Below are 27,509 nucleotides of genomic sequence, written 5' to 3'. Positions count from 1 at the left end.
ATTGGCTATCCAAAACACATGATAGGCGATAGCCAATAAAATGCCGTTTAAAGATCCGAGTAAATCCGAATAAAACCGAACCCGCTCACCCCTACTTTAAACATATGTTGTTATTGATTAGTGCAATATTTTTTCAAAGCCTTAAATTATCAATGTTGATGTAAACTATAGACAACTATTTGACATCATATACACCTATTTAATAAAGGGAAATGAGATATAAGGCCTTTCTGTCGTGCAAACGGGTGTCTGTTGGAGTTAAGGCTTCCCTCTGTCTAATAAAGGTCACTGTCACATCTAACTGGGGACACTGGGCCTGATTCAGAGATGGACGCTCAATTGTTTGCTATTCCGCATGCGCGAAGGCTGCACAATGCACGCGTAGTGATTATTTTGCGACTACATTCATATAGAGGTACCATTCACAAAGTGAGTGACAGTGACCATTTAAACGCCATTACATGGGCATGTATACATTAGTCATTGCAATCTCCTGTGCAGCATGAGAAGTCTATGCGTTTCAGGAGAGCTGCAGTGTTTGTGGCTGGTCAGACTTGCCTTACATGTTGCGTAACTGTCTGCTGTGTATTGATGGTACCAATTTTTACGCTGTGGCATGTCACCTTACGGATATGAGAAGGCAGCAGTGGGCGTGCTCGACTGGAGGGCATTAGCATATCATTAGGAACTGCGATCCATGAGAGAATGCAGCTGTGATTGCATTACTGCCCAGTCTCTGAATCAGGCTCACTATTCGCACAGTTTATCTATGAAAAGCTTCCCCATGTAAAGCACAAGTACTGCCACAATTCTCTTATCGCTATTGTCATCTATGGATAGCGACAGCAATGGACAGGCATAGATAGAAGGCTTTATTTTTTTTTTCTAAAACAACTAATAAAGTAGATACTCTTTTTGTTTAATGTATGAACTGTTAAAGCAAAGTAACGCATGTGCAATGGCGTCCAAGCATGGCTGGCAAAGCGGTATGAAGACTCTTAATCGTTGCCAGCCAAGACTGCCAGGGAGACAAATATCACTCACCTGCCCCAGTGAACATTTCTTGGTATACTGCAGCAGTAACAGATTTTCTATCACCGCGGGAAGTGTTGATAGCAAATATTCACATATTAGAATAAAGGCAGAATGACTGCTTTAAGAGGCAATATAGTCCATCAATAAGAAGGCATGTAGGGTTTCTGATTTATAAATGCTGAGAGTGGAAAGTTCTATAGCAATATAACAGGCATGGGCAAACTGTGGCTCCCCAGGTTTTGTATAACTACAAGCCCCAGCATGCTTTGCCAGCTGACAAGTGGAAGGGCATGCTGGGGACTTGCAGTTTTTTAATACATGGACAGCAACAAGTTGAACAGGCCTACTAAGGAATAATCTGCGATTATTTCTTGTAATTCCCCTATGTTTTTCATTGGAAAAGTCTGGAAATGTATGTAAACTAATAATCAAATATAATTTTTTCATGATTTATTCTATGTAAAACAATGTATATCATAGATAGGAAATAAATGGAGCACTCGGCTCTGGTGATTTGTGTGGCTATTGTATCTAATAAAAGCACTCATTTTCATTAAGAAAAAAGAAAGACATTCCTGGACTTCAAAGCAAAATCATAGACTATAGAGCAGCATAAATGGATTTAATTAAATTGATGATCCATATGAATGACTTTCAAGTTCTGTTACTGTGGCAATGATACAATGTAGTACAGATGATCGCTTCTAAATATAGTGTTCAAAAAATACTTACTATTCACTACAAAGCATTACACAAATTATAGCAAAATTCTGTGTGCAAAAAATAAACTGCAATATCATTCATAATAGTTTAATAATATCTATTAACTTGAAATTTGGTAAAATGTCTGTAGAAGCAATTACAATTAGAGCATGATGCAGGAATAAAATTACCTTCACTACAAAAATAATAATGATTAAAAAAAAAGGACCGAATAAATCCTAAACTGTCTGAACAAACTTTGGAAAACACACACTAAAGGTGCTTAGTGCAACCAATATCACTCCAATACAATAATATAATTGCTGTGGATACTAAATGGGGACTGCAGCTACCCCTGGTGTGAGGTGCTATGCCTCAAGAAAACAAATAAACTTAAAAAAGAAAAATAGGAGCGCTGACCACATATAATTAGCACAGTTTAATAGTACATGTTAGTATAAACAATAATTGGACACCACATCTAAAATGACATATGCCTATGATAAAAAAATGAAAAGAAAATAAAAACAAAAATTGATTGAATATCGGAACCAGCTATAGACAATGTAGGAGCAGATACCTATTGTCCACAAAGCATAAGAACAACCTGCTTGCTAGTATGTTTGATGTCTGAATGAACTTAAAATAATTCCACTTCTAGGGTTATAGAGCAGTGTTCATTAACAGCTTATAAGAGATCTCCACAGTCCTCCTTTGAAAGCATCTTGGTTAGTAAAATGTTAGTAGAAATGACCCAACCTCTATATAAAGCTGATTTTGTATCAGAAAATTGTTGCTGTTAGTCATTAAAATATGGTATTCTTGTTCTGTATAAGTAATTCGTAATCAAAATAAAGATTTGCTGTTTCCCAATCATAAATGACTAGAATATCTAGTTCAAAGTCCAGCAGCATAAATTGTATGGTTAGCAGTAATTAGTGTTGCCGTGCACGGCTAGTATTTATACAGTCCTCTGACTCTCCGTTCACTTACGTGACGCTGGGGTAAATTTCACGTCCAGGTATAGTGGGCCCCATTTTTATGTACCTGCTTATATAATAAGCATATGTAATTTTAGATGTGGTGTCCAATTATTGTTTATACTAACATGTACTATTAAACTGTGCTTAATATATGTGGTCAGCGCTCCTATTTTTCTTTTTTCTGAACAAATTTTGTGCAGTTCAAGAGTAAACACTGAAACTATTAATTCATTGAATACAAAGATGAACATTGCAAATATTTGTGCACTGTAGTATATTCTTGACAGTATATAAAAAATTGTAGGAAATAATTCTTGATAACCCATAACAGTGGTTAAATCCAGAAGGAGCTCTTTTCCACCCTAATAAATCCTGACACAAGACATCAACTAAAGTCCTCATCAGCAAACTCAAACAGACATCATTTGATAACTGCAAAAGAGGGGTAAACATTTGGCCACACAATATGACTTCAGAAAACTTACTGAGAAGTTGGCAAATCACCGATCTCCTCTATCTTTATTATCTTTGCACTGGAAACATCTAGTGACATGGAAATTGGTTCTATATCACACAAATCTTCTTTACCCAGATCCTCAGGTTGGGTCACGAAATTCAAATTATTAGGAGTACTTCCATTCAGAATATTCACTGATGTTGATACATTTCCAACCTCTTCAATTGCCATCCTCCTCATAGGTTTCTAGAAGAGGAAAGTCAAATAGTATAGTGTGCTTTCATTTTGACTGCATATATGTCTAGATCAGAGGTTGCAAACTCCCACCATGCGTACCAGACGTGGGACAATTATAGGTGGCACACCAAACTGCATGCAGAATTCTACTTGCTCTTTACCACATAAGCCAACTATTGTATTAAATCTGTACCCTGACTAGAAGGAGCAGGAGTTGCAGCTCACTGTCATATGCTGTGCTAGCGACTGGGTGGAGGACCTGTGGGCGTGTTACGCGACCTGCTCCTCTGCACAACGTGAAGAGGTCAGTCAGTGCATTCCAGTGAGGGCTGGAGGAAGAGGAAGGTGTGCTATCACAACTATGTCACTGCATGGGCTCAAGAGGCAAAGGCAAGTAGAATAGGGTGAGGTCTGATGGCAAAAAGGGGCATATGGAGGGGTCTTATGGCATAGAAAGGGCATATGAGGGATATCTGATGGCATGTAAGGTGATGTGATGAGTGGAGTCTGATGACCTATAAGGGGCACGAGAGGAAGGATCAGATGCCATATAAAAGAGCATATACAGTCAGGTGCATAAATATTGGGACATTGACAGAATTTTTATATTTTGGCCTCTATTCACCACCACAATGGCTTTGAAATGAAATAAACAAGATGTGCTTTAACTGCAGACTTTCAGATTTAATTTGAGGGTAATTACATCCAAATCAGGTGAACGGTGTGGGAATTACAACGGTTTCTATATGTGCCTCCCACTTTTTAAAGGGGCCAAAAGTAATGGGACTAACAACTCAAAAGCTATTTCATGGACAGGTGTGGGCTATTCCCTCGTTATTTCATTATCAATTAAGCAGGTGTGACATTTGCATTTGGAATGAGTTGCTGTCGACTCTCAATATGAGATCCAAAGAGCTGTCACTATCAGTGAAGCAAGCCATCATTAGGCTGAAAAATCAAAACAAACCCATCAGAGAGATAGCAAAAACATTAGGTGTGGCCAAATCAACTGTTTGGAACATTGTTAAATAGAAAGAATGCACCGGAGAGTTCAGCAACATCAAAAGACTCGGAAGACCACAGAAAACAACTGTGGTGGATGACAGAACAATTATTTCCCAGATGAAGAAAAACCCCTTCACAACAGTTGGCCAAATCAAGAACACTCTCCAGGAGGTAGGTGTATATGTGTCAAAGTCAACAATCAAGAGAAGACTTCACAAGAGTGAATATAGAGGGTTCACCACAAGATGTAAACCATTGGTGAGCCACAAAAACAGGAAGACCAGATTAGAGTTTGCCAAACAACATCTAAAAAAGCCATTACAGTTCTGGAACAACATCCTATGGACAGATGAGACAAAGATCAACTTGTACCAGAGTGATGGGAAGAGAAGAGCATGGAGAAGGAAAGGAACTGCTCATGATCCAAAACATACCACCTCATCAGTGAAGCATGGTGGTGGTAGTGTCATGGCGTGGGCATGTATGGCTGAAAATGGAACTGGTTCCCTTGTATTTATTGATGATGTGACTGCTGACAAAAGCAGCAGAATGAATTCTGAAGTGTTTCGGGCAATATTATATGCTGATATTCAGTCAAATGCTTCAGAACTCATTGGACGGCGCTTCATAGTGCAGATGGACAATGACCCGAAGCATATTGCAAAAGCAACCAAAGAGTTTTTTAAGGCTAAAAAGTGGAATGTTATGCAATGGCCAAGTCAATCCCCTGACCTGAATCCGATTGAGCATGCATTTCACTTGATGAAGACAAAACTGAAGGGAAAATGCCCCAAGAACAAGTAGGAACTGAAGACATTTGCAGTAGAGGCCTGGCAGAGCACCACCAGGGATGAAACCCAGCGTCTGGTGATGTCTATGCGTTCCAGACTTCAGGCTGTAATTGCCTGCAAAGGATTTGCAACAAAGTATTAAAAAGTGAAAGTTAGATTTAGGATTGTTTAGTTTGTCCCATTACTTTTGGCCCCTTAAAAAGTGGGGGGCACATATAGAAACTGTTGTAATTCCTACACCGTTCACCTGATTTGGATGTAATTACTCTCAAATTAAATCTGAAAGTCTGCAGTTAAAGCACATCTTGTTTGTTTCATTTCAAAGCCATTGTGGTGGTGAATAGATGCCAAAATATGAAAATTCTGTCAATGTCCCAATATTTATGTACCTGACTAAGTGGCATTTGGAGGGGTCAGACATATAAATTTGGACATATAAATTTAGATTTGGCACACAGAGCTTAACTAGATTTCAGCTGTCACACAGATATCAAAAGGTAGCATACCCCCAGAAAGTACCATTGTTATATGTAGAGGTTAACCATTTTTGGACAAGTCTCACTTTATTTTATACTTCAGATCCACCCATTTAAATGATCTGTGTGTTGGACTGCGCTTTTAATTAGCTGAAAGAGTACTGGTTTAAACAGTGAGGAAATGTAGCTGGTAGGGATTAAAGTCATAAAACTGACTTGCACACAACTCCTACATAAGTAACTTAGAGCAAGTCGTATCTGGGTATAATGGGATGGCAACTGGGTATTCACACATTCACATTTATTTCTGAGCATGGAGAGTGGCTGCTTTATATTTAACTCTGAATCATGCCCTAAATCTGCTTGTATGGCGGTGTATAGCAAATGAGTCACATGGATGGGTATAATATTCAATGAACACTTTCCATATTAGTAAATTCAAATTATCCAGTTCTCAGGTGCTGCAAAAGCGGTAGTCTTTCCCAGATATTAAGTAAAGAGGTCTGCCAGCTCTTATTTCACTATAATAGAGTTCAGGGTTACAGCTGAGCAGGGAAATAGGGGGAAAAGTTTTTCCATAAAGGACAGCACCTTTAATCAATGCTGCTAGGCTTTGTTATTAGTCAGTGTAGGAACACAAAGGATTCCAGTTTATTTCACTAGATGTACAAGTAGGCAGGCTGATGTACATAGAGGAAAATGCCACATTAAAACATTTAGTTCTAAAAATTTGCTGAAACATTTCACTAATGGATTTAAAAACGCAGAGATTCTTCAGTAAGTTATTTTTTGTATTTCACACTTTAAAACCATTAATCAATTACTTCTCCCATGTATCTTTATGACGGAGAGGGCACATACTGAGATTAAAGACTTCTGTATGACATTTAGTGTTACAGATCTAAAAAGAAAAGACATCAAGAACATAATAAATTATAGTACTTTTATGCAGCTTGGCTTCATCACTTTAACCCAACTACTTTCTGCTTGACATGCATAACGTGCAGTACAAGTAGCCCTTGAGCAAGCCAATGAGTGTGTAACACACACACAAAAAAAAAAAAAAAACTATTTTATATTATTTAAACTGTATATTTAAAAAGTACATATGTAATCTGTTCAGTAATGGTGATCTAAAAAAAACTAATCTACATAGAATCCTATTACACTGCATGTTTGTGTTAATCTGGACAATGGACACATACGGGAAAAATGGATTGGCATGCCACAAAATGGTCATGTCTGAAAATCCCAGGAAGCCATAAACGTCTGTCATCTACTGATGGCACAACAGGCTTGGTCTTTGTGTGGCAAGCATTAGCATCACCTAAAGGACTAAAAAGTAGAAAGAAACCATGCTGCACATTTCAGTTTAATATATCATGAACATAACATTACTATTCTGAGTAATGTCCATTAAAAACACCATAACGTTCTAAACAAACATGAAGGTTCTCTTAATCTTGTATATTAAAAAATAAAGATTACAACCACTATAAAAACACACATTTTATGGAGCATACACACGGTCAGATTTGTCACTTGAACGATTTTACCAAAGATTTGAACGATTTTTGACTGCATTAAAATGAATAGAATCATCCAAGTCTGACTGCAAACACATCAGATGTCAGACCATCGGGAACGCGCATCATTCATCTGACTGATATGTCAGATATATGGGAAAGATTTCTGTAACTGCACACACTGAAAATAAATATATATATATATATATATATATATATATATATATATATATAATGGGAGGTGCTACCTGATGAGACTAATTGCAGGCACAAAAACAGACAAATCTCAGGTGCATAACTCCAAATTATTAATAATATATAAATGCAATAACATTTTGCAATCAATAGAGGTTTTTAGCATAACCTTAGCCAAGGTTATGGGCCTACCCACCATATCCAGGTAACCTCTGTAGGGTAGGTCCCTAACATACTATGATTCAAATCCAGAGCGCAGGACACCCCCAAACTAGCCCAGCTAAGCCGCCTCAGGGCACCGCCATAGTAAGAAAAGTGCAGACACAAGCACCTTCAGGGAGGCAAGATGTAAGCCTAGGTCCAAACCTGACTGAAGAAATTACAAGATCCTAGAAACTCGAGAGGGCCCAGGCAATAGCTGGCACCGCCCGCACAGACCGTCCTGTGATAAATCCTCCCTATCCACTCCCGCAGAACAGCATCTGCAGGAGAGCACCACAGGAGCCACAGAGCGCTCAATCTCCTCATCAGACATGACAAAATATATATATTTATATATGTATCACAATAGAGAAGTATGGTGTTTAACACCAGCACACTCACAAGAATGCAACACAACAGCCCACAATATGGTACTGTGAAGCACCCAACTGTATGTGACTAACCTTATAAATACGTGATATATATAAGTGAGGTCCACAGAAAAGACGCCCCTCCCCCACACACCTGCCGGGCCATAGGAGAAGGAAAGGGATAGGTATAAGCTGACAGTAAGTAGACGTTAGCACAGACAGGCAGCACTAGCAAAAGTCACATACAATGCAGAAAAGTCAATACTCACTGCACCTTCCCAAAAAAGGGGCCGGCTATTTAAATTGAGCGCCTCTATGTCTGAGCGAGCAAACGAAAAATGCGCTAGCTATTTTGTAAAGACGCCCCTTTGCTGTTCACATCACACGTCATCTCCGGTATTTATTTGATTAATCGGGTACATCGAAAGGCATCTGAACTGCTCGCAGTGCTTGTGGTAGGTTTTTCCTACCGCAATCACTGCGAGCAGTTCAGGCTAAAAGACAACCAAGTGACATGGTCGATGACGCTCCTTTACTAATTATGCACTCCCACTAAACGCCCTTTTTTCCGTTTGGTACGCCTGCGTTCGGATCTCCACTCCCCCGTCTTCAAGCACCTTCCCCTGTTACCACCAACAAACGGTACATTCTGTCAATCAAATTAGCAGCCCCTCGCTGTTTTGCGAGCGCACGATTTCCGACAGCAATAACTGGTTTGCGCATGCGCATTACGACCCATGCGCAGTTGTGCGAACATCACTCGGAGCGAATGAGCGGCCGCTTACAAGCAGCTCTGAATCAGGCCCTCAGTGTCTGGGAGGGCTATAGTGCTGTGTACGCTGTTCTTTAGCAGGGGAGAGGTACACAGGGGGACCGGTCCACGTGCTGCCTGGGAGATCTGCATTGTGCCAGAGAAGATAGCCGCCTTAGACCTCAGAGGAGGAGTGGCCGCATGTGGAGAGCAGATCACCGTCGCCAGTACACGTGAGCAAAGGCGTGCTGAGCTGAGGGGAGGAGCCGCTAAACCAGGGAAGGCTCTCTCCCCTGGCTAGTGATTAACCCCAGGGACGCTGGTTTCCTTCCAGCCCTTACTCCCTGGTTGTCCAGCGGACACGCGGGGTATGCCTTTAGAGGGGGAGTCCGCCACCCCTACTAGCGCCGCCAGCCTGTCCCCAGAGACCGGCGGCTAAAGACTGCCTTTACCTGCGAGCAACGCAAGTCAGCGCTGCTCGCGGCTTACCTGTCCCCGTTGATCCGGCTGCAGTCGTGGGAGGTCCCGGAGCCCTGCTAGTACAGACGCCGGGGTCCCGCTGCGATGCCCAGAGCTGTACTGGCGTTGCAGTGCCAGCGGGTGTAGGAGCGGCAGCGTGGACGTCCTAATGGACAGTCTGATGCTGCCTCTCAGAAGAGTATAAAAAAATTAAATATCTTCTTTAAAAATAAGCTTAGGGGCTGCACTGCGCAAGGGTGACCCGACTCCAGCTGGACACAAACTAAAACTGAGGTGCCTGTGGCTTGGGGGCGGGGTATAGAGGAGGATGGACCCAAGTGCATCCTGGGAGCAGCAAAAGCTTTAACTGTGTGGTGCCCGTTGAACCAGATCCAGCTATACCCCAAGGTCAACCCTGTGGACCCCCTATGGACCCTGAAGTAGAAAACAAGATTTTTGGTACCAGTTATCTCTCTGACTTCATCTGGGGGACACTTCATGACCATTGGGTCAATGCGGGATAGAGGCATCAGCACTTAATGAGCCAACTTTTAGCAGTATAAAAGCTCCTCCCCTCTAACCCCTCCTCAGTTTGAACTTTAAAGAGCCTTAAGAACAACTAGAACAATTTTTCTCATATATTCAACAGTTGTGGGAGGGATCGAAGTATTTCCCAGATGAAGTCACAGAAAGAGATTTAACTGGTAAGTATCAAAAATCTCACGTGTTCTCCCCAGGTTGTTTGTTGCGGGCGCAACCGCCCGGCACTTCCCCCTGCCCCAATGCGCCACATACCACAACTTACTGCTTAGCACTCTCCCCCACCCCAATGCGCCGCATCACCTGTTGCCAGGTCACCCTCAACGTGCCCTTGTTGCCTCAAAAACGGATGAGACGCTGATCTGCGCCGACGTCACGTTCTTCCCATCGAAGGCTCCGTATCAACCGGCAATAAGGACACATGAAGTGAGTGTTCCGGGCAAAGGCGCATTGGGGGGCGGGGTCTTGTGGGGCTCGGGCCCATCACAGTGCAGGGGCGGTGTCAGGCTGGAGGGCAGAGTTCCCATTCCCCTGTATAAAAGCACGGACAGTATCTGGGAGCTGTATAAAAAAAAAAAATTGTGGTGCCACTGCCAGCAAGTGGGGACAGTATCTGGGAGCTGTAAAAAAAAAAAAAAAGAAAGTTCTGTGGTGCCAGCTCCACAGCCAGATCCTACAGACTTTGTTTATGAAGAAGCTGCAGACGACTGGGCCTCTAAGAAGAGGAGAATTAATATATAAAATGTTGTTATCTCAAGTTTAAATCATTACAAGGTCAGGATTTTTAAACATTTTATTATTGTGAAGGCCCCCACCTGGCTACTTCTTGATGCAACCCGGCAGGAAAAAATTTCTGGGGAGAACACTGTATCTTGTTTTCTCTCTCCTTCATCTGGGGGGACACAACATGACCATTGGAATGTACAAAAGCTACCCCTAGGGGAGGGCGCATCCAGACTTATCTGAACGTAATACTTTACGTCCAAAGTCAGATTCACTGGACGCAAAGTCATGAAAACTGTAACATTTGGTGACTGTATGGACCAAGGACCATGTAGCTGCTTTGCATAACTGCTCCGTGGATGCCCTATTCCGTGCTGCCCATGAAGAACCTACTTAGCAAGTGGAATGAGCAAAAATCTTGACTGGAACCAGCCTGTCAGCCCCATTATATGCCTGCTTAATGGTGGCTGTAATCCATCTAGCTATCACCTGCTTAGATGCTGGCTAACCTCTTTTCTTAGCTTCATAAATAATGAACAGACTTTATCTTTGTAATACTTGCAGCTCTGTCCAACTAAATTCTCAATACTTTGCCCACATGTCACAATGAAAATGTTTTCTTGCTAATGGTCTTGTCTGCTGTAGAATAGTAGGGAATCACAGTTTACTGGTTTAAATGGAAAGCAGATACTACTTTAGGTTGAGGGATGTGTACGAGTTTTTGTATGACTAAATATCAAGATTTACAGAATAAAGCTCCTAATTCTGACACCCTTTAGGTCAGGAGAAAAACAATTTCCAAGTTATCCATTTGAGATCTACCTCTTCTACAGGCTCAAAAGGATTAGCCTGAATATCTGTCAATACAAGATTTAAATCCCATGGATCTATAGGATGCCTATATGGTAGTTTTATGCGTAAAACACCTGCAGAAACGTCTTAACTACTGGTATGACAGCCAACCTTCTTGAAAGTAAACAGAAAAAGCGGATATTTGCACCTCCAAGGATCCTAACCTGAAACCTGAGGAGAAACTGTCCTGTGAGAAAGAAAGGACTCTAGGTAAAGTAAAAGAGGAATGTGACAACCTTTTAGCACCAATCAAAATACTTTTTCCAGACTCTAGACAATTTTCTGCAGAGACCTTTTTCCTGGATTTAATCATAGTTTGGATTACTGAATCGGAAACTCCTTTTTCCTTTAAAAATCTTCGAGAGCTTCAAGAGCCATGCCATTAAATATAGTTTCTGAATTTCCTGACATAGAATCTGACTTTGCAACAACAGATTCTGATGTAAATGGATCTCGACTCCTAGTATTATTGGAATTCCTTCCTTTTTATTATCCTTACGACCCACTGAAAGATTCGAAATGGTGGAAATTTGTCCGCCAGTCGGTACTACCATTGCATCTATCAGAAAGGCTTAAGGATCCCCGATTCTACAACAAAACCTGACTGGCTTTTTGTTGAATCAAGCATCCATCAAATCCATCGCTGGCTGTCCCCATTTTTCTACCAGATTCTGTAAAACTTACTAGGTGCAGAGACTATTCTCCTGGGAGGATTGTTTGGCGCCTCAAGTCTGCCTTCCAATTCTCTGAAAATGGTGGTTTCCCATGATCGCCCCCCAACCCTGTAGACTGGCATCTGTGGGAATAACTATCCAGTCAAGGAAAAGGAAGGTTCTGCCTTTTTTCAGGTTTTCAACATTGGTCCACCACATGAGAGACAGTCTTGTCTCTGGCGACAGGGTAATGAACTGTTTTTATAGGTGTTGATTGGAACCTGACCAACCTCTAAAGATGTTTAATTGGAACATCCTGGAATGGAACCTTGCATACTAGATAGTTTCAAATGAAAAGACCATCTTCCCTAACAGTTTCATGCAAAAAAGAACTGAAGGATGTCAGAGTCCTAAAATCCTTTTGACTAGCTTCTGAATGTTTCTGATCTTTTCCTCTAACACACTGGCCATTTCGGAGTTGAATTTTAGACCCAAAAATTCCATTTGTCGATTGGTAACCAACCTGGATTTCTTCCAAATGACAACCCAACCATGGCACTAACACTTCCAGTGCTCCTAGGAGAACTGACTGAAGTGCCTCTTCTGACTCTGGTTTGAATAGTAAATAGTCTAAAGAAGGAATCATTTTTATTCCTCTCTCTCTTTCAGAACACCTGATATACAGTACATCCAGAAAGTATTCACAACGCTTCACTTTTTCCACATTTTGTTATGTTACAGACTTATTCCAAAATGGAATAAATTTATTTTTGTACACACAGTACCCCATAATGACAACGTTTTAAAGTTTTTTTTGCACATTTTATTAAAAAAAAACAAAAAACTAAGAAATCACATATACATAAGTATTCACAACCTTTGCTCAATACTTTGTTGATGCACCTTTGGCAGCAATTACAGCCTCAAGTCTTTTTGAATATGATGCTACAAGCTTGGCACACCTATCTTTGGCCAGTTTCGCCCATTCCTCTTTGCAGCACCTCTCAAGCTCCATCAGGTTGGATGGGAAGTGTCGGTGCATAGCCATTTTCAGATCTCTCCAGAGATGTTCAATTGGATTCAAGTCTGGCCTCTGGCTGGGCCATTCAATGACATTCACAGAGTTGTCCTGAAACCACTCCTTTGATATCTTGGCTGTGTGCTTAGGGTCGTTGTCCCACTGAAAGATGAACAGTCACCCCAGTCTGAGGTCAAGAGCGCTCTGGAGCAGCTTTTCATCCAGGATGTCTCTGTACATTGCTGCATTCATCTTTCTCTCTAGCCTGACTAGTCTCACAGTTCCTGCCGCTGAAAAACATCCACACAGCATGATGCGGCCACCACCATGCTTCACTGTAGGGATCGTATAGGCCTGGTGATGAGCGGTGCCTGGTTTCCTCCAAACATAATGCCTGGCATTCACACCAAAAAGTTCAATCTTTGTCTCTCATGGTCCAACAGTCCTTTAGGTGCATTTTGGCAAACTCCAGGCGGGCTGCCATGTGCTTTTTACTAAGGAGTGGCTTCCGTCTAACCACTCTACCATACAGGTCTGATTGGTGGATTGCTGCAGAGATGGTTGTCCTTCTGGAAGGTTCTCCTCCCTCCACAGAGGAATGCTGTAGCTCTGACAGAGTGACCATTGGGTTCTTGGTCACCTCCCTGACTGGGGCCCTTCTCCCACGATCACTCAGTTTAGACGGCCGGCCAACTCTAGGAAGAGTCCTGGTGGTTCTGAACTTCTTCCATTTACGGATGATGGAGGCCACTGTGCTCATTGGGACCTTCAAAGCAGCAGATATTTTTCTGTACCCTTTCCCAGATTTGTGCCTCAAGACAATCATGTCTCAGAGGTCTACAAATAATTCCTTGGACTTCATGCTTGGTTTGTACTCTGACATGCACTGTCAAGTGTGGGACCTTATATAGACGGGTGTATGCCTTTCAAAATCATGTCCAATCAACTGAATTTACCACAGGTGGACTCCAATTAAGCTGTAGGAACATCTCAAGGATGATCAGTGGAAACAGGATGCACCTGAGCTCAATTTTGAGCTTCATGGCAAAGGCTATGAATACTAATGTACATGTGATTTCTTTGTGTTTTTTTTTTATTATTAAATTTGCAAAAAACTCCAAAAAACTTTTTACACGTTGTCATTATGGGGTATTGTGTGTAGAACTTTTGGGGCAAAAATGAATTTATTCCATTTTGGAATAAGGCTGTAACCTAACACAATGGACAGAGGGAGAGAGAGGGCGAGAGAGAGAGAGGGCGAGAGAGAGAGATCCTTTCTAAGCCCAGGGCAATCCTTTCCATGTGTTTGGCCCAAGATGGAACCTCCTCATGTGACACAGTCCCAGGTCTCTCTGAATGCTTATCTATTAGTATAGTATCCTAGATACAGACTGGGTACCTGATACATTTTGATTAGACACAAAATTAGAAAATTCTTCCCTCATAACAGAGGCTATAGACAGTGCAAATGATCTGATCCAGGTTGGCCCTTTCAAAAGTAGAAAATGTGTGTTCCCAGCTGGTAACTTAGCCTGATAACCGGAACCAGGACTTCCCTCCTCCAGACTTAACTTTAGCAGTATTCGCAGACATAATGTTCCCCAATCTAATATACACTAACAGTATAAGTACTGATGTACCACATAGCATATTACAAAACACAATTTTCAATAAATATCTGAGTAAAGATAGATAATTTGTCAGATACTTATATAAACTCCCGCGTTGAGTTTCTGAAGAGGGAGGTAGAGAGGAGTTTGGCATTCGTCATCAGCAGTCCACTCTTCAGCTGCTGGACTGAACCATTCACAGGGTTGCTCCTCTTGGCTATTTGTTTGAATTTCAGCATAGCCTTACCTTTGTGCGTTACCCATTTTCTGAGGGTAAGCACTGAGCGCATCTGTCCCAGACAGGGTGAGAGAGGGGCTCATTGTCAATATTCTTGCTGCCCTTCCCTGTCGGCATTTGTGACATGCTGTCAGCTGCTGGTGTGCGGGTGCCCGCCTGCATCCCCTGACTCCTAAGGACCACACCGCGGTGCCTCCTGTCATGTCTGCTTGCTGTCTGACTCGCCTACCCGTTCAGCCCTCCGGCCCAGCACCTACTCTGCACTGCTGCAACCCCTGGAGAGCCTGCAGTCTCTACCATTGGAAAGGAGAGGGTTAAAGTCGCAGTCCACCCAGGGATCTGAGCCATAGAGTTAAAATGGGGAAGCCAGAGAAAGAAGCGGGTTAATCAGAGAGGGAAAAAAATACACCACGCTTAATCGGTGCTGACCTACTTCTCCAGCACTTAATGCAAAACTAAATAGGGGTTAGAGGGGAGGAGCTTTTATATCGCTAAAAAGTTAGCTCATTAAGTGCCAAAGCCTCTATCCTACACTAATCCCATGGTCATGAAGTGTCCCCCAGATGTAGGAAAGAGAATGTATGTATTAAAGTATTTTCTGTCATGCTTTCAGATGTGCTTGCAATGTTTCATACAGTAAACTCAGCTCAACATTGTTAAATATAATATGAGATATGGTAAGAACTTACCCTTGTTATCTCTATTTCTACAAAGTCCATAGGGTTCCACAGGATACCTTGGGGTATAGGTGTGACGTCAGTCGCTGGGCACCATAGAGTTAAGCTTTTCAGCCTCCCAGGATGCACTAGGGTCCCCCTCCTATACCCCGCCCCCGAGCCAAGGCACCTCAGTTAGTTATCAAGCCATCTGCAGCACAGGTGCGACAGGGCGGGAGTCCTGTGGAACCCTATGGACTTCGTAGAAATAGAGATAACAAGGGTAAGTTCTTACCATATCTCATATTTTCTACTTCAGGGTCCATAGGGTATCCACAGGATACCTTGGGGATGTCCCAAAGCAGTATCCTTTAAGGTGGGGACGCTCCTGTGCAGAAAGGAGAATCCGCCGCCCGAAGGAAGCATCCTGAGAGGCGAAGGTGTCAAACCTGTAATACCTCACAAAGGTATGGACAGAGGACCACGTAGCAGCCTTGCAGATCTGAACTGCCGAGGCACCACGTCGAGCTGCCCACGAAGGACCCACAGACCTAGTGGAATGAGCCTTCAGAGAAGGTGGGACCGGTAGGCCTTCATGAAGATAAGCTTCAGAAATAGCCATACGGATCCAGGCTGCCAAAGTTTGCTTTGAAGCAGGCCAACCCTTTTTACGGAAGCCATAGAGGACAAACAAAGCGTCCGACTTCCTAAACGAAGAAGTGCGGTCAACATAAGTCCTTAAGGCCCGCACAACATCCAAAGAGGCCTCACCCACGGAAAGACCCGGTGAGTTAAAGGCTGGAACAACTATTTCCTCGTTAACATGAAACTGGGAAACAACTTTGGGAAGAAACTCGGGCCGAGTGCGGAGCACTGCCCTGTTCCCATGAAAAACCAAGAAAGGGGGTCTACAAGAAAGAGCCCCTAACTCAGAAACACGTCTGGCCGAAGCAATGGCCAGAAGGAAAACAGTCTTAGCTGTTAGCCATTTAAGATCCACTGAGCCCAGTGGTTCAAACGGCGGTCCTTGGAGAGCCCTCAGGACCACAGCCAAATCCCAAGGCGCCACAGGTGGAACAAAGGGCGGCTGAATGCGGAGAACACCCTGCATAAAGGTGCGCACATCCGGGATTGTAGCAATCCTACGGTGAAACCAGACAGATAGGGCCGAAACCTGTACCTTCAAAGAAGCAAGGCGAAGCCCATGATCTAGTCCCGCTTGCAGGAAGGCGAGAATCCGAGACAGACGAAACTCCCGCGGTGCATAACCTCTCGGTCGACACCACTGGAAGAACGTATGCCACACGCGATGGTATATCCTCGCGGAAGACGGTTTCCGAGCTCGTAACATGGTACGCACCACAGAGCTGGAAAACCCCCGGGACCTCAGCATGGCCGTCTCAACAGCCACGCCGTCAAAGACAGCCGAGTCAGGTCCGGGTGAAGGCAAGGACCCTGAGACAGAAGGTCCGGTCGTAGCGGCAACCGCAGAGGACTGTCCACGGACACCTGAAGGTCTGAGAACCAGTGCCGTCTGGGCCACGCGGGAGCTATCAACAGGAGCGTCCCTCCTTCCTGTTTGAATTTCCGGATTACCCGTGGAAGAAGGGAGACCGGAGGGAACAGGTATGCGAACCGGAACGTCCACCGGACGGACAGAGCATCCACCAGAGACGCCCCTTCGTCTCTTGTGCGAGACCCGTACACCGGCAACTTGTTGTTGTGCCGGGACGCCATGAGGTCGATTTCTGGAAGACCCCACCTGTCCACCAGTAGTTGAAAAACGTCCGGGTGCAGGGACCATTCCCCCGGATGAACGTCTTGGCGACTTAGAAAGTCCGCCTCCCAATTTAGCACTCCCGGGATGAAGACCGCTGATATGGCCGGAAGATTGCGCTCCGCCCAAACCAGGGTCCACCTGCCCTGGAACAAGTGTGGACCCGAAACTGCTCCCCAGCCCCGAAGACTGGCGTCCGTTGTCAACAGGACCCAATTTGGAACCCAGAACGGACGTCCCTTGTTGAGGTGGGTCGTCTGTAACCACCACGCAAGGGACAGGCGAACCTCCGGGGTGAGCACAATCGTCTGGGACTTCAGAGACTGAGGCAGCCCGTTCCACTTGGACAGGATCAGGTGCTGCAGAGGTCTGGAGTGAAACTGGGCGTATTCCACCATGTCGAACACTGACACCATGGAGCCCAGTAACCTCATCGCCGAGTGTAAGGACACCTGGCGGCTGTGCAGGCAACTGTGCACCCTTGACTGTAAAGCAGAGATCTTGTCCTCCGTCACGAAGATCCTTTGCTGTCCCGAGTCCAATAAGGCTCCAAGATGCAGAATCCTCCGAGACGGGATTAGAGTGGACTTCTGCCAGTTGATTAGCCAGCCGTGCCGTTGCAGCAGTGCAATGGTCAGGTCCAAGTGGCGTAACAGGAGCTCTGGAGATCCTGCCACCAATAACAGGTCGTCCAAATACGGCAACATGCGGACTCCCTGCAGCCGCAGAGAAGCCGCCATGACCGCCATCACCTTGGTGAAAACACGTGGTGCTGTTGCCAGGCCAAAAGGTAACGCCCGAAACTGGAAGTGGTCGCTGCGGATTGCAAACCTGAGGAACTGTTGATGGCGCAAAAGAATAGGGACATGCAGGTAAGCGTCCTGTATGTCCAATGACACCATGTAGTCCCCAGGTTCCAGCGCCAGAATGATGGACCGTAGGGTCTCCATCCGAAACTTCAGGACCCGCAAAGACTTGTTGAGTGCTTTGAGGTTGAGAATCGGACGATATGACCCATTGGGTTTCTGTACCAAAAATAGATTTGAATAGAAACCCTGGCCCCTCCTCTGGGAGAATGGAACAGGCACTATAACTCCAGCCTGGAGCATAGTGTGCAATACCTTCCGCAGCTCCGTAGCCTTGTTCCGGTCTGATGGTAGACCCGTGGTGAAGAAGCGAGCCGGGGGTCTGTGCCGGAAGGAGAGGGCGTATCCGTGGGAAACCACCTCCAGAACCCAAGTGTCTGTCGTAGTGGTCGACCAACACTGGGCGAACTGTAGCAGGCGGCCTCCCACCCTGGGATCCCCCAAAGGGAGGCCCGGACCGTCAGGCCGCAGGCTTGTCATCTGGCTTGGGGGCCGGACGTCTGGTACTCCATGCCTGCTTCCGGGGCTTGACCGATTTCTTAGGGCCAGCCTGTCGAGGAAACGACTGTGGTTTGGGCCTGCCCTGGGCCCTAGATGACCGAAAGGACGATGGTCCAGAACCAGAAGGAGCAGCGGCCGACGGGAGACAAGCAGATTTGGCTGCCGCCAGCGTGGCCACAATCTTATCCAGATCCGGACCGAAGAGAACTTCTCCGGTAAACGGCAACGCTTCCAGACCTTTCTTGGAATCTGCGTCCGCCTTCCAGGATCGCAGCCACAAGGTGTGACGAGCAGCTACCGCTGCTGAAGAAATTCTAGACACCAGAGTACTAATGTCTAGAGCCGCCTCGTTGATGTAGGTGGCCGAATCACGGAGATTGCCAATCAACTCCGCCTGTTCGGCCGGACAGTCGGATTCAAAAGAAGCCTCTAATGAATCCGCCCAGCGCTCCATCACTCTGGCAACCCAGCAAATGGCCATAGCCGGCCGTGCTGCCCCCCCTGCAAGGGAATAAGCGGACTTCAGGCAGATTTCTACCTTGCGGTCCGTAGCATCCTTAAGGGAGGACATGGATGGCATCGGCAATGTGGCACTACGGACAAGACGGGTCACGTGAGAATCCACCTGTGGAGGGGATTCCCACTTAGCAAAATAATTATCCGCGAACGGATAAGCCACCGCCAGGCGTCTCTGCGGCTGGTATCGCTTGCCAGGCTGTTTCCACGCCTCCTCTAAATGGTCCACCAACTGACCCGAAAGAGGAAAGACTGTGGCATCGCCCTTCACATCTTTGAAAAAGGCATACTTAGATTTAGCCGCTGGGGGAACTTCGTCCTCAATCACCAAGGCTGTGCGGACCGCCCGAATAAGTCCAGGAATATATACTTTGGACTTAGCATCAGCGTCCTTAGTATGGAGAGGTTCCTGATCGTAAGGATCCAGAATCTCCCCATCATCAGACGTCCCTTCGTCATCCTCATAAGGAGCGGACAGAGACGCCACCGGCCTTTTATGAGGCCGCATCACAGACTCCCCTTGCAACACATCCGACAAGTGCTGTACAGAACTCGTCAGGGAGTTAACCCACGCTGGCTCCTGAGAACCCGGGAGCGGGGAAATAGGGAGACTGTGGGGTACCACCAATTGTCGTGGGAACCCCTGCATGGGTGACGACACCACAGACTGCTGGGACAAACCCATCGGAGTAAACGTGGGCTGCGGAGCTAACTGGCCCACTAAAGCTGTTAACGCCTGAGCGAAACAAGCCCAGGGCGGCTCCTGTACCGGTGCTGTAACCGTAATAGGCCGCGCCATGGACAAACACTGCCGACAAAGGCCCTCCGCGCTACCCTCCCCCTCCGCTAACGGTACTTTGCACGTGGTACACTGTAGCCGGAGGGGAAAATCACTTTCAGACATGATGGCACCACGTATGTGACCTCTCTCACCAATTAAGTATTAAATAGGCGAGAGACCACCCTGCAGCACCGCACCGCAAGGGCTTTAGCAGAAAGAACAGGGACAGTAATAAAGCTGACAGTTTAGAGAAGAAAAGTTACAGGCAGCGCTAGCACAGTCACATACAATGCAGAGAAATAACAATTCCTGCACTAACAGCGCTGATCACTCAACTACACAGACACAGGGCCTGGTAGGACACAGCGCTGCATACACAGACCTGAGCCACAGCGGAGGAGAGGTATGCGGGGGGACCCAGACCACGATGCTTCCGTCCAGCGCTTCCAGCAGCGTTCACCATGCGTTCTGGAGAAGATGGCCGCCGAGGAGCAGAGAGGAGGCTGGCCTGGGGGAGGAGCGCTGCCACAGGACCAGTCGGCAGCATGCAGAGAGGGCTGTGTGCAGCGGGGGAGGCGCCGGCTGTGAGACAGGGAAGGCGCGCTCCCCTGGCATGCATTTAACCCCTGGGACGCCGCAGCGCTACCGCTCTGCTGCGGTCCGCTGTCCCAGGGGGTAGTGGAAAGCGCAGGTTGGTCGCCTGGCTCCACGCTGCAGCCAGTCCCCAGGTAGCCCCCTGCCTGGGGACTTAGGACCATGTGACCAGCGGGGACCCACCGCGGGACCCCGCTGCTTACCTTTGTCCCCCTTGGATCCGGCCATGGTCCGGAACATCTGGGGTCACCGCTAGCTGTGACCCCAGATGCTCACCAGCATCCCCGGATCGGTACCGGCGTTCTGGTACCGGCGGGGGTGTAGGGAAGACAGCATGGACGTCAGGACTGACTGTCCATGCTGTACATCCAGATGTGCAGCCACAGCTGCACTGAAGAAAGCTTCAGGGGCTCTTCTAGCCCCCACTCCGACAGGTGCACCCGACGCCGGCCGGGCACCAAACTAAACTGAGGTGCCTTGGCTCGGGGGCGGGGTATAGGAGGGGGACCCTAGTGCATCCTGGGAGGCTGAAAAGCTTAACTCTATGGTGCCCAGCGACTGACGTCACACCTATACCCCAAGGTATCCTGTGGATACCCTATGGACCCTGAAGTAGAAAAGAACTATCTTTTCAAGGAGTGTTGGACTAGGATCAAAGAATCTTTTTTATACTCTGATCAAGATAGAGTGATCAGAAGGATGTGGCATAAAATTAAGGGGGGCAATGAAGATAGATGTATTTGCTTCTAACAACAGTGTTTCCTGGTAGACATAGACATCTGACTGAGGTATTTGCACCTTTACTTCAGTTTATATGTCTCATCTCCCACATCCATGTTTCCCCAGTTTTTATGTGGTCAGGGATAGAACAACCTGCAGCTAATAAGATCATCAGTGTTCCAAGACGCACAGATTATTTCAAGAAATGAGTCTGCTGGTCTTGTGGGAGGCAGTGAACTATCTACTAGTGTGTTGAGTTAAAGCTGGCATCCATGGGACTGGGGCAGGGTTATAAAGCGAGTTTAGAAGGGTACACACTGTTAAATAATTGTCTAATTGGTCATATCTCACAGTGCGTATGCAGAAACAATGAGACAATTTGTATTACAATCAGTGGCATATTTTACCTAGGGGCTGCAGCCCTCCCAGTAAAGTCTGCCACCTGCAGGGACTGCCTAGCAGTGACAGTGATTTTCCATTGAAAAAGTGTTCTCTGCTAATCACAGCTGGCAGGCAGTCCCAGGGGAGGTGTTTTCTCCCACTGGGATTGACAATCCAGGCTTCAATAGCAGAGAGAGCTTCCCATAGGAAGCCACTACCCAGAAATTACGGCAGTCCTTACTAGCTTCTAGGGGCTGCAGTCAATGCCTAGCTAATTTGTGCGCATGCGCGGGATTGTGATCCTGCACATGCGCACAATTACAGAGCCCCCGGCCAGACGGGTAAGGAGCTGCCACTGATTACAGTGACTAAACAATCATTTGAATCGCAAAAATAATTGTACACTGTTGTCAATTATTGTTAAAACGGTGAGATAATCTATATTTGGAAGGATCCTTGTGGTGTGTACCTAGCATAAGGGAACAAAGAATAGAAGACAGACATAAAAACAGTGTGTGTTGTGGGTGATCCCAGCTCCTATCACTATCAGAGTAATGGTGAAAGTGATGCAGGGTGACTGCCTCGTCAAACGCGACTCTTTGTTAAAGAAAGGTCTCCTAATTATCATGTGAAATATACAGTAATGTATGTAAACTGTATAGGTCTGTATGTACCCTATGCAGCTTTAGAACAATTTATCTTATGCAAGAAAAGCTTAGGGGAAAAAGTAAGATGATCCAACCTGATACAATATTGTGTCAAATGCATAATTAAAACTATATACTTACATTGGATCTTAGATGTGTAGGTTTGTTTATTGGCTTAATGATGCGTCTTTTATCAGTTCCTTTATTTTCATTGGTTGCTTGATGTTGGGTCGTATTTACTGATTTGTCATCAAGTTCCTACATAAAAAAAAAAAAAAAAAACATAGAAAAACAAACATGTAAACATCTTTGCTGCAGTCGCACTAAAAAGTCCCTCTCAGAGCTCCAGGTCTCATGAGACTCTGCTAGCACTGGGCATCTTTTCTTTGTCGAAAATTCAATGCAACTAGGATGCACCAGCAGACTGTGCAGATTAATTTGATATCCGACACTTGTATACCTGTGTGCGACTGAGTCCCTGAAACTGAATACGAAGAGCTAGAATGTAGCGGCTGCAGCTTTTTTGATTCCAAGTTCTGTTGTGCTTCATAAACAAACTCAGTTGCACACAGATATACAACGGTCACATATCAAATTAATCAGCACAGACAGCTGGTGCGTCCCTGCGACGCTAGCAGAGTAGCACGGTCAAGTCACGCCAGGCAAGTAGTGTTGCGTGGCGTATTGAAGCTAGATGTATGAGGACATATCTGTATTCCCAATGAGTGATAAAGCAATAAATATTGCAAGTATGATATAAATGTTGATGAAACAATATATATATATTTGGGTGAGCAGATAAAATATTACTACTAAAGGGTAAACTAGCTTTATAAATATGAAATAAAAATTGTTTCAGCTGCTATCAATTTCTTAAAATAAGGAATTTAATAGTTTTATATTTCAATTTTCCAAATAAAAACATTTATGATCGTTCCAATTTAAAAGGAAATCCACCATCCCACATATACTTGTAATAACTACTAACCGCATATCTATGAGTTATGTGCCCCATACATCTGCGATGGATAGGGGCAATTTCCCGATTCCCAGACACCGGGACATCAAGAATATCTAACATGTTGGATTTCACCGAACTGTTGATCCCGACCAAAATATGATCGTGATCAGCAAATCAGGAATTTTCAATTTAAGAATTTCACAGAATCCCCGACAGATCAGCATTTCCAACCGGCAGATCCAGTTGGACCAGGGAATCGCAAAAGGTCGCCTGATACATGGGGCCTTTAAGCCTCTATAAAATCAATTTAGAGGTGTTCAATTAATGGTAGTCAGCATGATCGAAAAAGAGAGTGGTGTGACATTTGGTACTTTGTAATGTGATTGCTGGACATATTAAATGCACCACATTGTTTCTGTTAATGAGATAGTATTATCCTTCTACCCTGGATACAAGGTACCCAATAACTCAACAATGCTCAGATTACTAGATTCCCCTGTTTTATGTATGAATTGAAAGCCTTTGAGGGGATTGTCCTCGAAAACACCACAAGCAAAGGAGAGAGGGTCTCCTGTTCAGGTATTAGTATTAACAAGGGATCCACTGATTCAGATGAAAAAAGATAAGTGATATGTTCTCATTTAATGTATGTCACCTAAGTAGGGGCGTTTTAAGAGAGGAGGGGGCCCATATGCAGCCTCCGTTTGGGCCCCCTCCTCTCTGTCAGCACATTGAACGCAGTAGTTTCTGGCTTCATGCCAGAATCTACTGCGCATGCTCTGGTCTCTGGGAAAATGGCGCCCGCGCCTATTTTCCCGGAGACATCTTTTCAGCGCATGCGCAGGCCACCGGGAAAATGGCTGCCGCCATTTTCCCAGTGATTCTTTGCGGTGCAGCACATTGGAATCTGCAGAGAGATAAGTATTTATTAACAATGGGTGCAGGGTGTGCAGTGTGGGCCCCCTGGACCCAGAGGCTCGTGTGCACCGCACACCTTGCACCCATTATAAAGACGCCTATGCACCCAAGTTCGCCCAAAACCTTGTTTTGGATTCAAGTGTAATTATCCTTTAATGCTGTGACATCACAGAGTTTAGACTTGGAAATTGGAATTACTCAATTATTGGCTGCAATGAGCCATTGTTTCAATTCTCTCATTTACATAATTTAGAGTTGTAGGCAAGCATGAACTCTTCTGTAATCCAAGGGACCTGCTGCAAATTTTATACCTGGGCATCTGCCCATTTCCATCACTAACCACTGTCACAGCCTGCATCCCCAGGTTTTTGTTTTGTAATTGTTATACACTTTATTATATCTGTACATCTGCTCATGAATACAAACATATAATCAGTCAATCATGTGGCAGCAACTAAATGCATTAAAGCATGCAAATATCATCAAAGATTAATTTATTGTTCAGACCAAACACCAGAATGTGAAGAAAATGTGATCTAAGTGTCTATTTACTGTGGATATGTTGTTAGTGCCAGACAGTGTGATTGGAGTATCTCAAAAACGACTGATATTCTGTGATTTTCATACAACAGTCTCTAGAATTTACATAGAATAGTATGCAAAACAAAGAACATTCCGAGAGCGGCTGTTCTGTGGGCGAAAATGTCTTATTAACAAGAGAGCTCATATAAGAATAGTCAACATGGTTGAAGTTGACAGGGAGGCAACCGGAACTCAAAAGACCATGCATTACATCATGGGATGGGCTACAGCAACAGAAGAACAGGGAAGCAGTCGGGAAGCCGATGGACGGAATCCCGACCATCGGCTTCCCGACTGTCTAATCCCGGCAAGGGGTTAAATGAGAGGCGTCGATATCCCGACACCTGTCATTTTACCTACGCCGGGAGCCTGACACCCGGCTTACCGATCGAAGATAAGCCACAGGAGGGTGGGGGAAGGGTTAGGTTTAGGGTTCCCAGGGGGCGATTTAGAGTTAAGCACCCCGCGGGAGGTTAGGTTTAGGCTAGGTAGGTTTAGGCACTTGGGGGGGGGGGGGGGGGGTTAGGGTTAGTCACCCCAAGGGAGGGTTAGGGTGTAGAATTAGTTTGGTAAATACTTACCTTTGACGATCGGGATTTCCTCCTCTGCCGAGATGCCGCTGTCAGGATTATTGTATGTATTCCATAGCACACACCAGGTACCCCCTCCTGTTAGTTAAACTAAGGTAACAACAGGCATAGGCTGGCTCACAATAACCAGAAAGCTGAACAATGGTATTTGTCATCAGTTTGGCAGATCTTGCTTTCAGCTGAGAGATGCAGATGGTAGGGTCAGAATTTGGAATAAACAACATGAATCCATGCCTTGTGCCCAACAGTTCAGGGTGGTGGCGGTGCAATGTGGGGATTGTTTTCTTAAAACACATTAGGCCTATTATATGACTTTGGTACAGAATTTGCCGTAAACATTATAAATCCATAGATCTACCGTATCCTGCCATCAGGTTCAGGCTGCTGGTGGTACAATGGTATGGGGAATGTTTTATTGGTACACACTAGACTCCTTAATACCAATTGAGAATGGGTTAAAAGTCAGTATTGTTGCTGATCATGTGCAGGTCCTTTAACCACTTAACTGGCTATTTTTTTTTATTATCCAAACACAGCAAAAAAAAATTTAAATTACGTTTACAATGTAATTTTAAAAATGGATTTAATAGTGTTTTGCACCTTCAGTCTCCATAGGCCCCTGGTTTTCCAGTGGTGATATATCCTTAGTGGCATTATCCCCACCCCCCTAGTGGTAATTGATTCCAGCTGAATAGCCCCCTACCTACCAGTGTCCATCAGTACTCACTGTGGCAATATATGTATAATTCCCCCCCCCCCCCCCCCCCCCCCCCGGGCCAATATTCTTTTTTTGGGCCGCTACCCAACCCACTCTGTGGTACTTACAACTCCTCATTAATAGCAGGGAGAGGATGCAGGCGGCACCATGTGACCATGCCCGTTAACTAGTTGAGGCACAGTCTACACATCTTCTTATGGCTTCGTCACACAGGATAACATGCCACGTCACATAGCACACGTCCTCTCGAGCTAGTTCCACAGTCATAACAATGAGCTCAGTGTTCTCCAATGGCATCCAAAGTCATCAGATCTCAAGCCAATGGAGCACCTCTGATGTGGTGGAACGGGAGATTTGCAGCATGAATGTACAGCAGCCAAATCTGCAGCACCTGTGTGAAGCTATCATGTCAGCAGGGATCAGAATCTCTAAGCAATGTTTCCAGCACTTTGTTGAATCCATGCATGAAGGCTGGTCAGGGGGCAAAATTTGGGGTGTCTTATCCAGTACTATAAAGGTGTGCCTACTACAGTGGTCACCAAATGAATATACAATTATTAAAGTAGAAGATTCATTAGTCAAATAGCCTTTTAGGACTGTTATATATTACCAGAAATAGTAGATCCAATTTAACCTGGATCTATTATGCATTTGAAATACAATTTACTTATAGATCCAGTTTTATTGCATCTATGATGGTGTGCATTGGGCACTCTTTTAAAAGGTCTCCCCTGCTTTTGTCTGGTCTTCCCTCTCTTATGGGTTTATCTGCAAAGTTTTATGCATTGAGGTCCATGGGACTTCTTATTGGTCACCTGTAATTGAATTATAATTTATGATATTCAGCCAGGTTACTAGTAGATCATTATATAGTTCAGCGACATCTGAAGTGCCAGAGGCCTCCTAACAACCTAAACAAATATTGTTTTGCAGAATATACTGCTCATTTCCCTAATGCACATCGTGGCAGCAAATCAATGGACATACCCGAGATATTTTAGCCAGTTCTGATACTGCTTGTTTGTTTCCAGGCTCCAATTTTAAAACCATTTCAAAATCTATAAAAAAAACAAAAAAACAATGAGATGCATTATATTGAGGACTTTTTATTATTAGTTTTTATTTCTTTGGACGGGAGATTATGGGTGGAATGTAATAGGGTGTGAGTTTATTTGCAGGAACAGTCACAAATGATGCACTGCAACTCGCAAATGTAATAAGGTGTGAGTTTGCGGGTGCAAGTTTCACCGGCATGCGAGTTAAACTGTGGGTAAACTTGCACCTTGTAATGTTACTTTCATTACAAGGTGCAAGTTAGACAGAAGCATGCACAGATCAGCGAGACCTGTGCATGCTTCGGTGTGTAAAAGCTAGTAAAATGTAAAACTGAAAAAAAAAAAAAAAAAGGAAATGAAGTGGGATCCCGCCTAAAAGCACAATCCGCACCGAGCTCTGTGAGCTGGCCCTGGTTGTGGAAA

The 27,509-nt window shown here is 44.8% G+C and overlaps 1 protein-coding gene across 1 annotated transcript in view; it reads right to left on the bottom strand.

Annotated features, from left to right (window-relative positions):
- The window catches only part of RPAP3 (RNA polymerase II associated protein 3), an 88,759-nt gene that overhangs the window by 12,890 nt on the left and 48,360 nt on the right, over positions 1-27,509 (bottom strand). The window contains exons 11-13 of the mRNA XM_088478127.1: positions 27,019-27,089; positions 22,404-22,520; positions 3,206-3,423 (exon numbers count right to left, since the gene is read on the bottom strand). Coding sequence (XP_088334253.1) covers positions 3,206-3,423; positions 22,404-22,520; positions 27,019-27,089 — 406 coding nt within the window. The remainder of the gene's footprint in view (positions 1-3,205; positions 3,424-22,403; positions 22,521-27,018; positions 27,090-27,509) is intronic.

Source organism: Taudactylus pleione, unplaced genomic scaffold (assembly GCF_031769625.1).
Source record: "Taudactylus pleione unplaced genomic scaffold, aTauple2 ptg000207l, whole genome shotgun sequence".
Taxonomy (NCBI): domain Eukaryota; kingdom Metazoa; phylum Chordata; class Amphibia; order Anura; family Myobatrachidae; genus Taudactylus; species Taudactylus pleione.
Note: the sequence above shows the minus strand (reverse complement) of the source record. Positions and strands in the feature narration are given on the sequence as shown.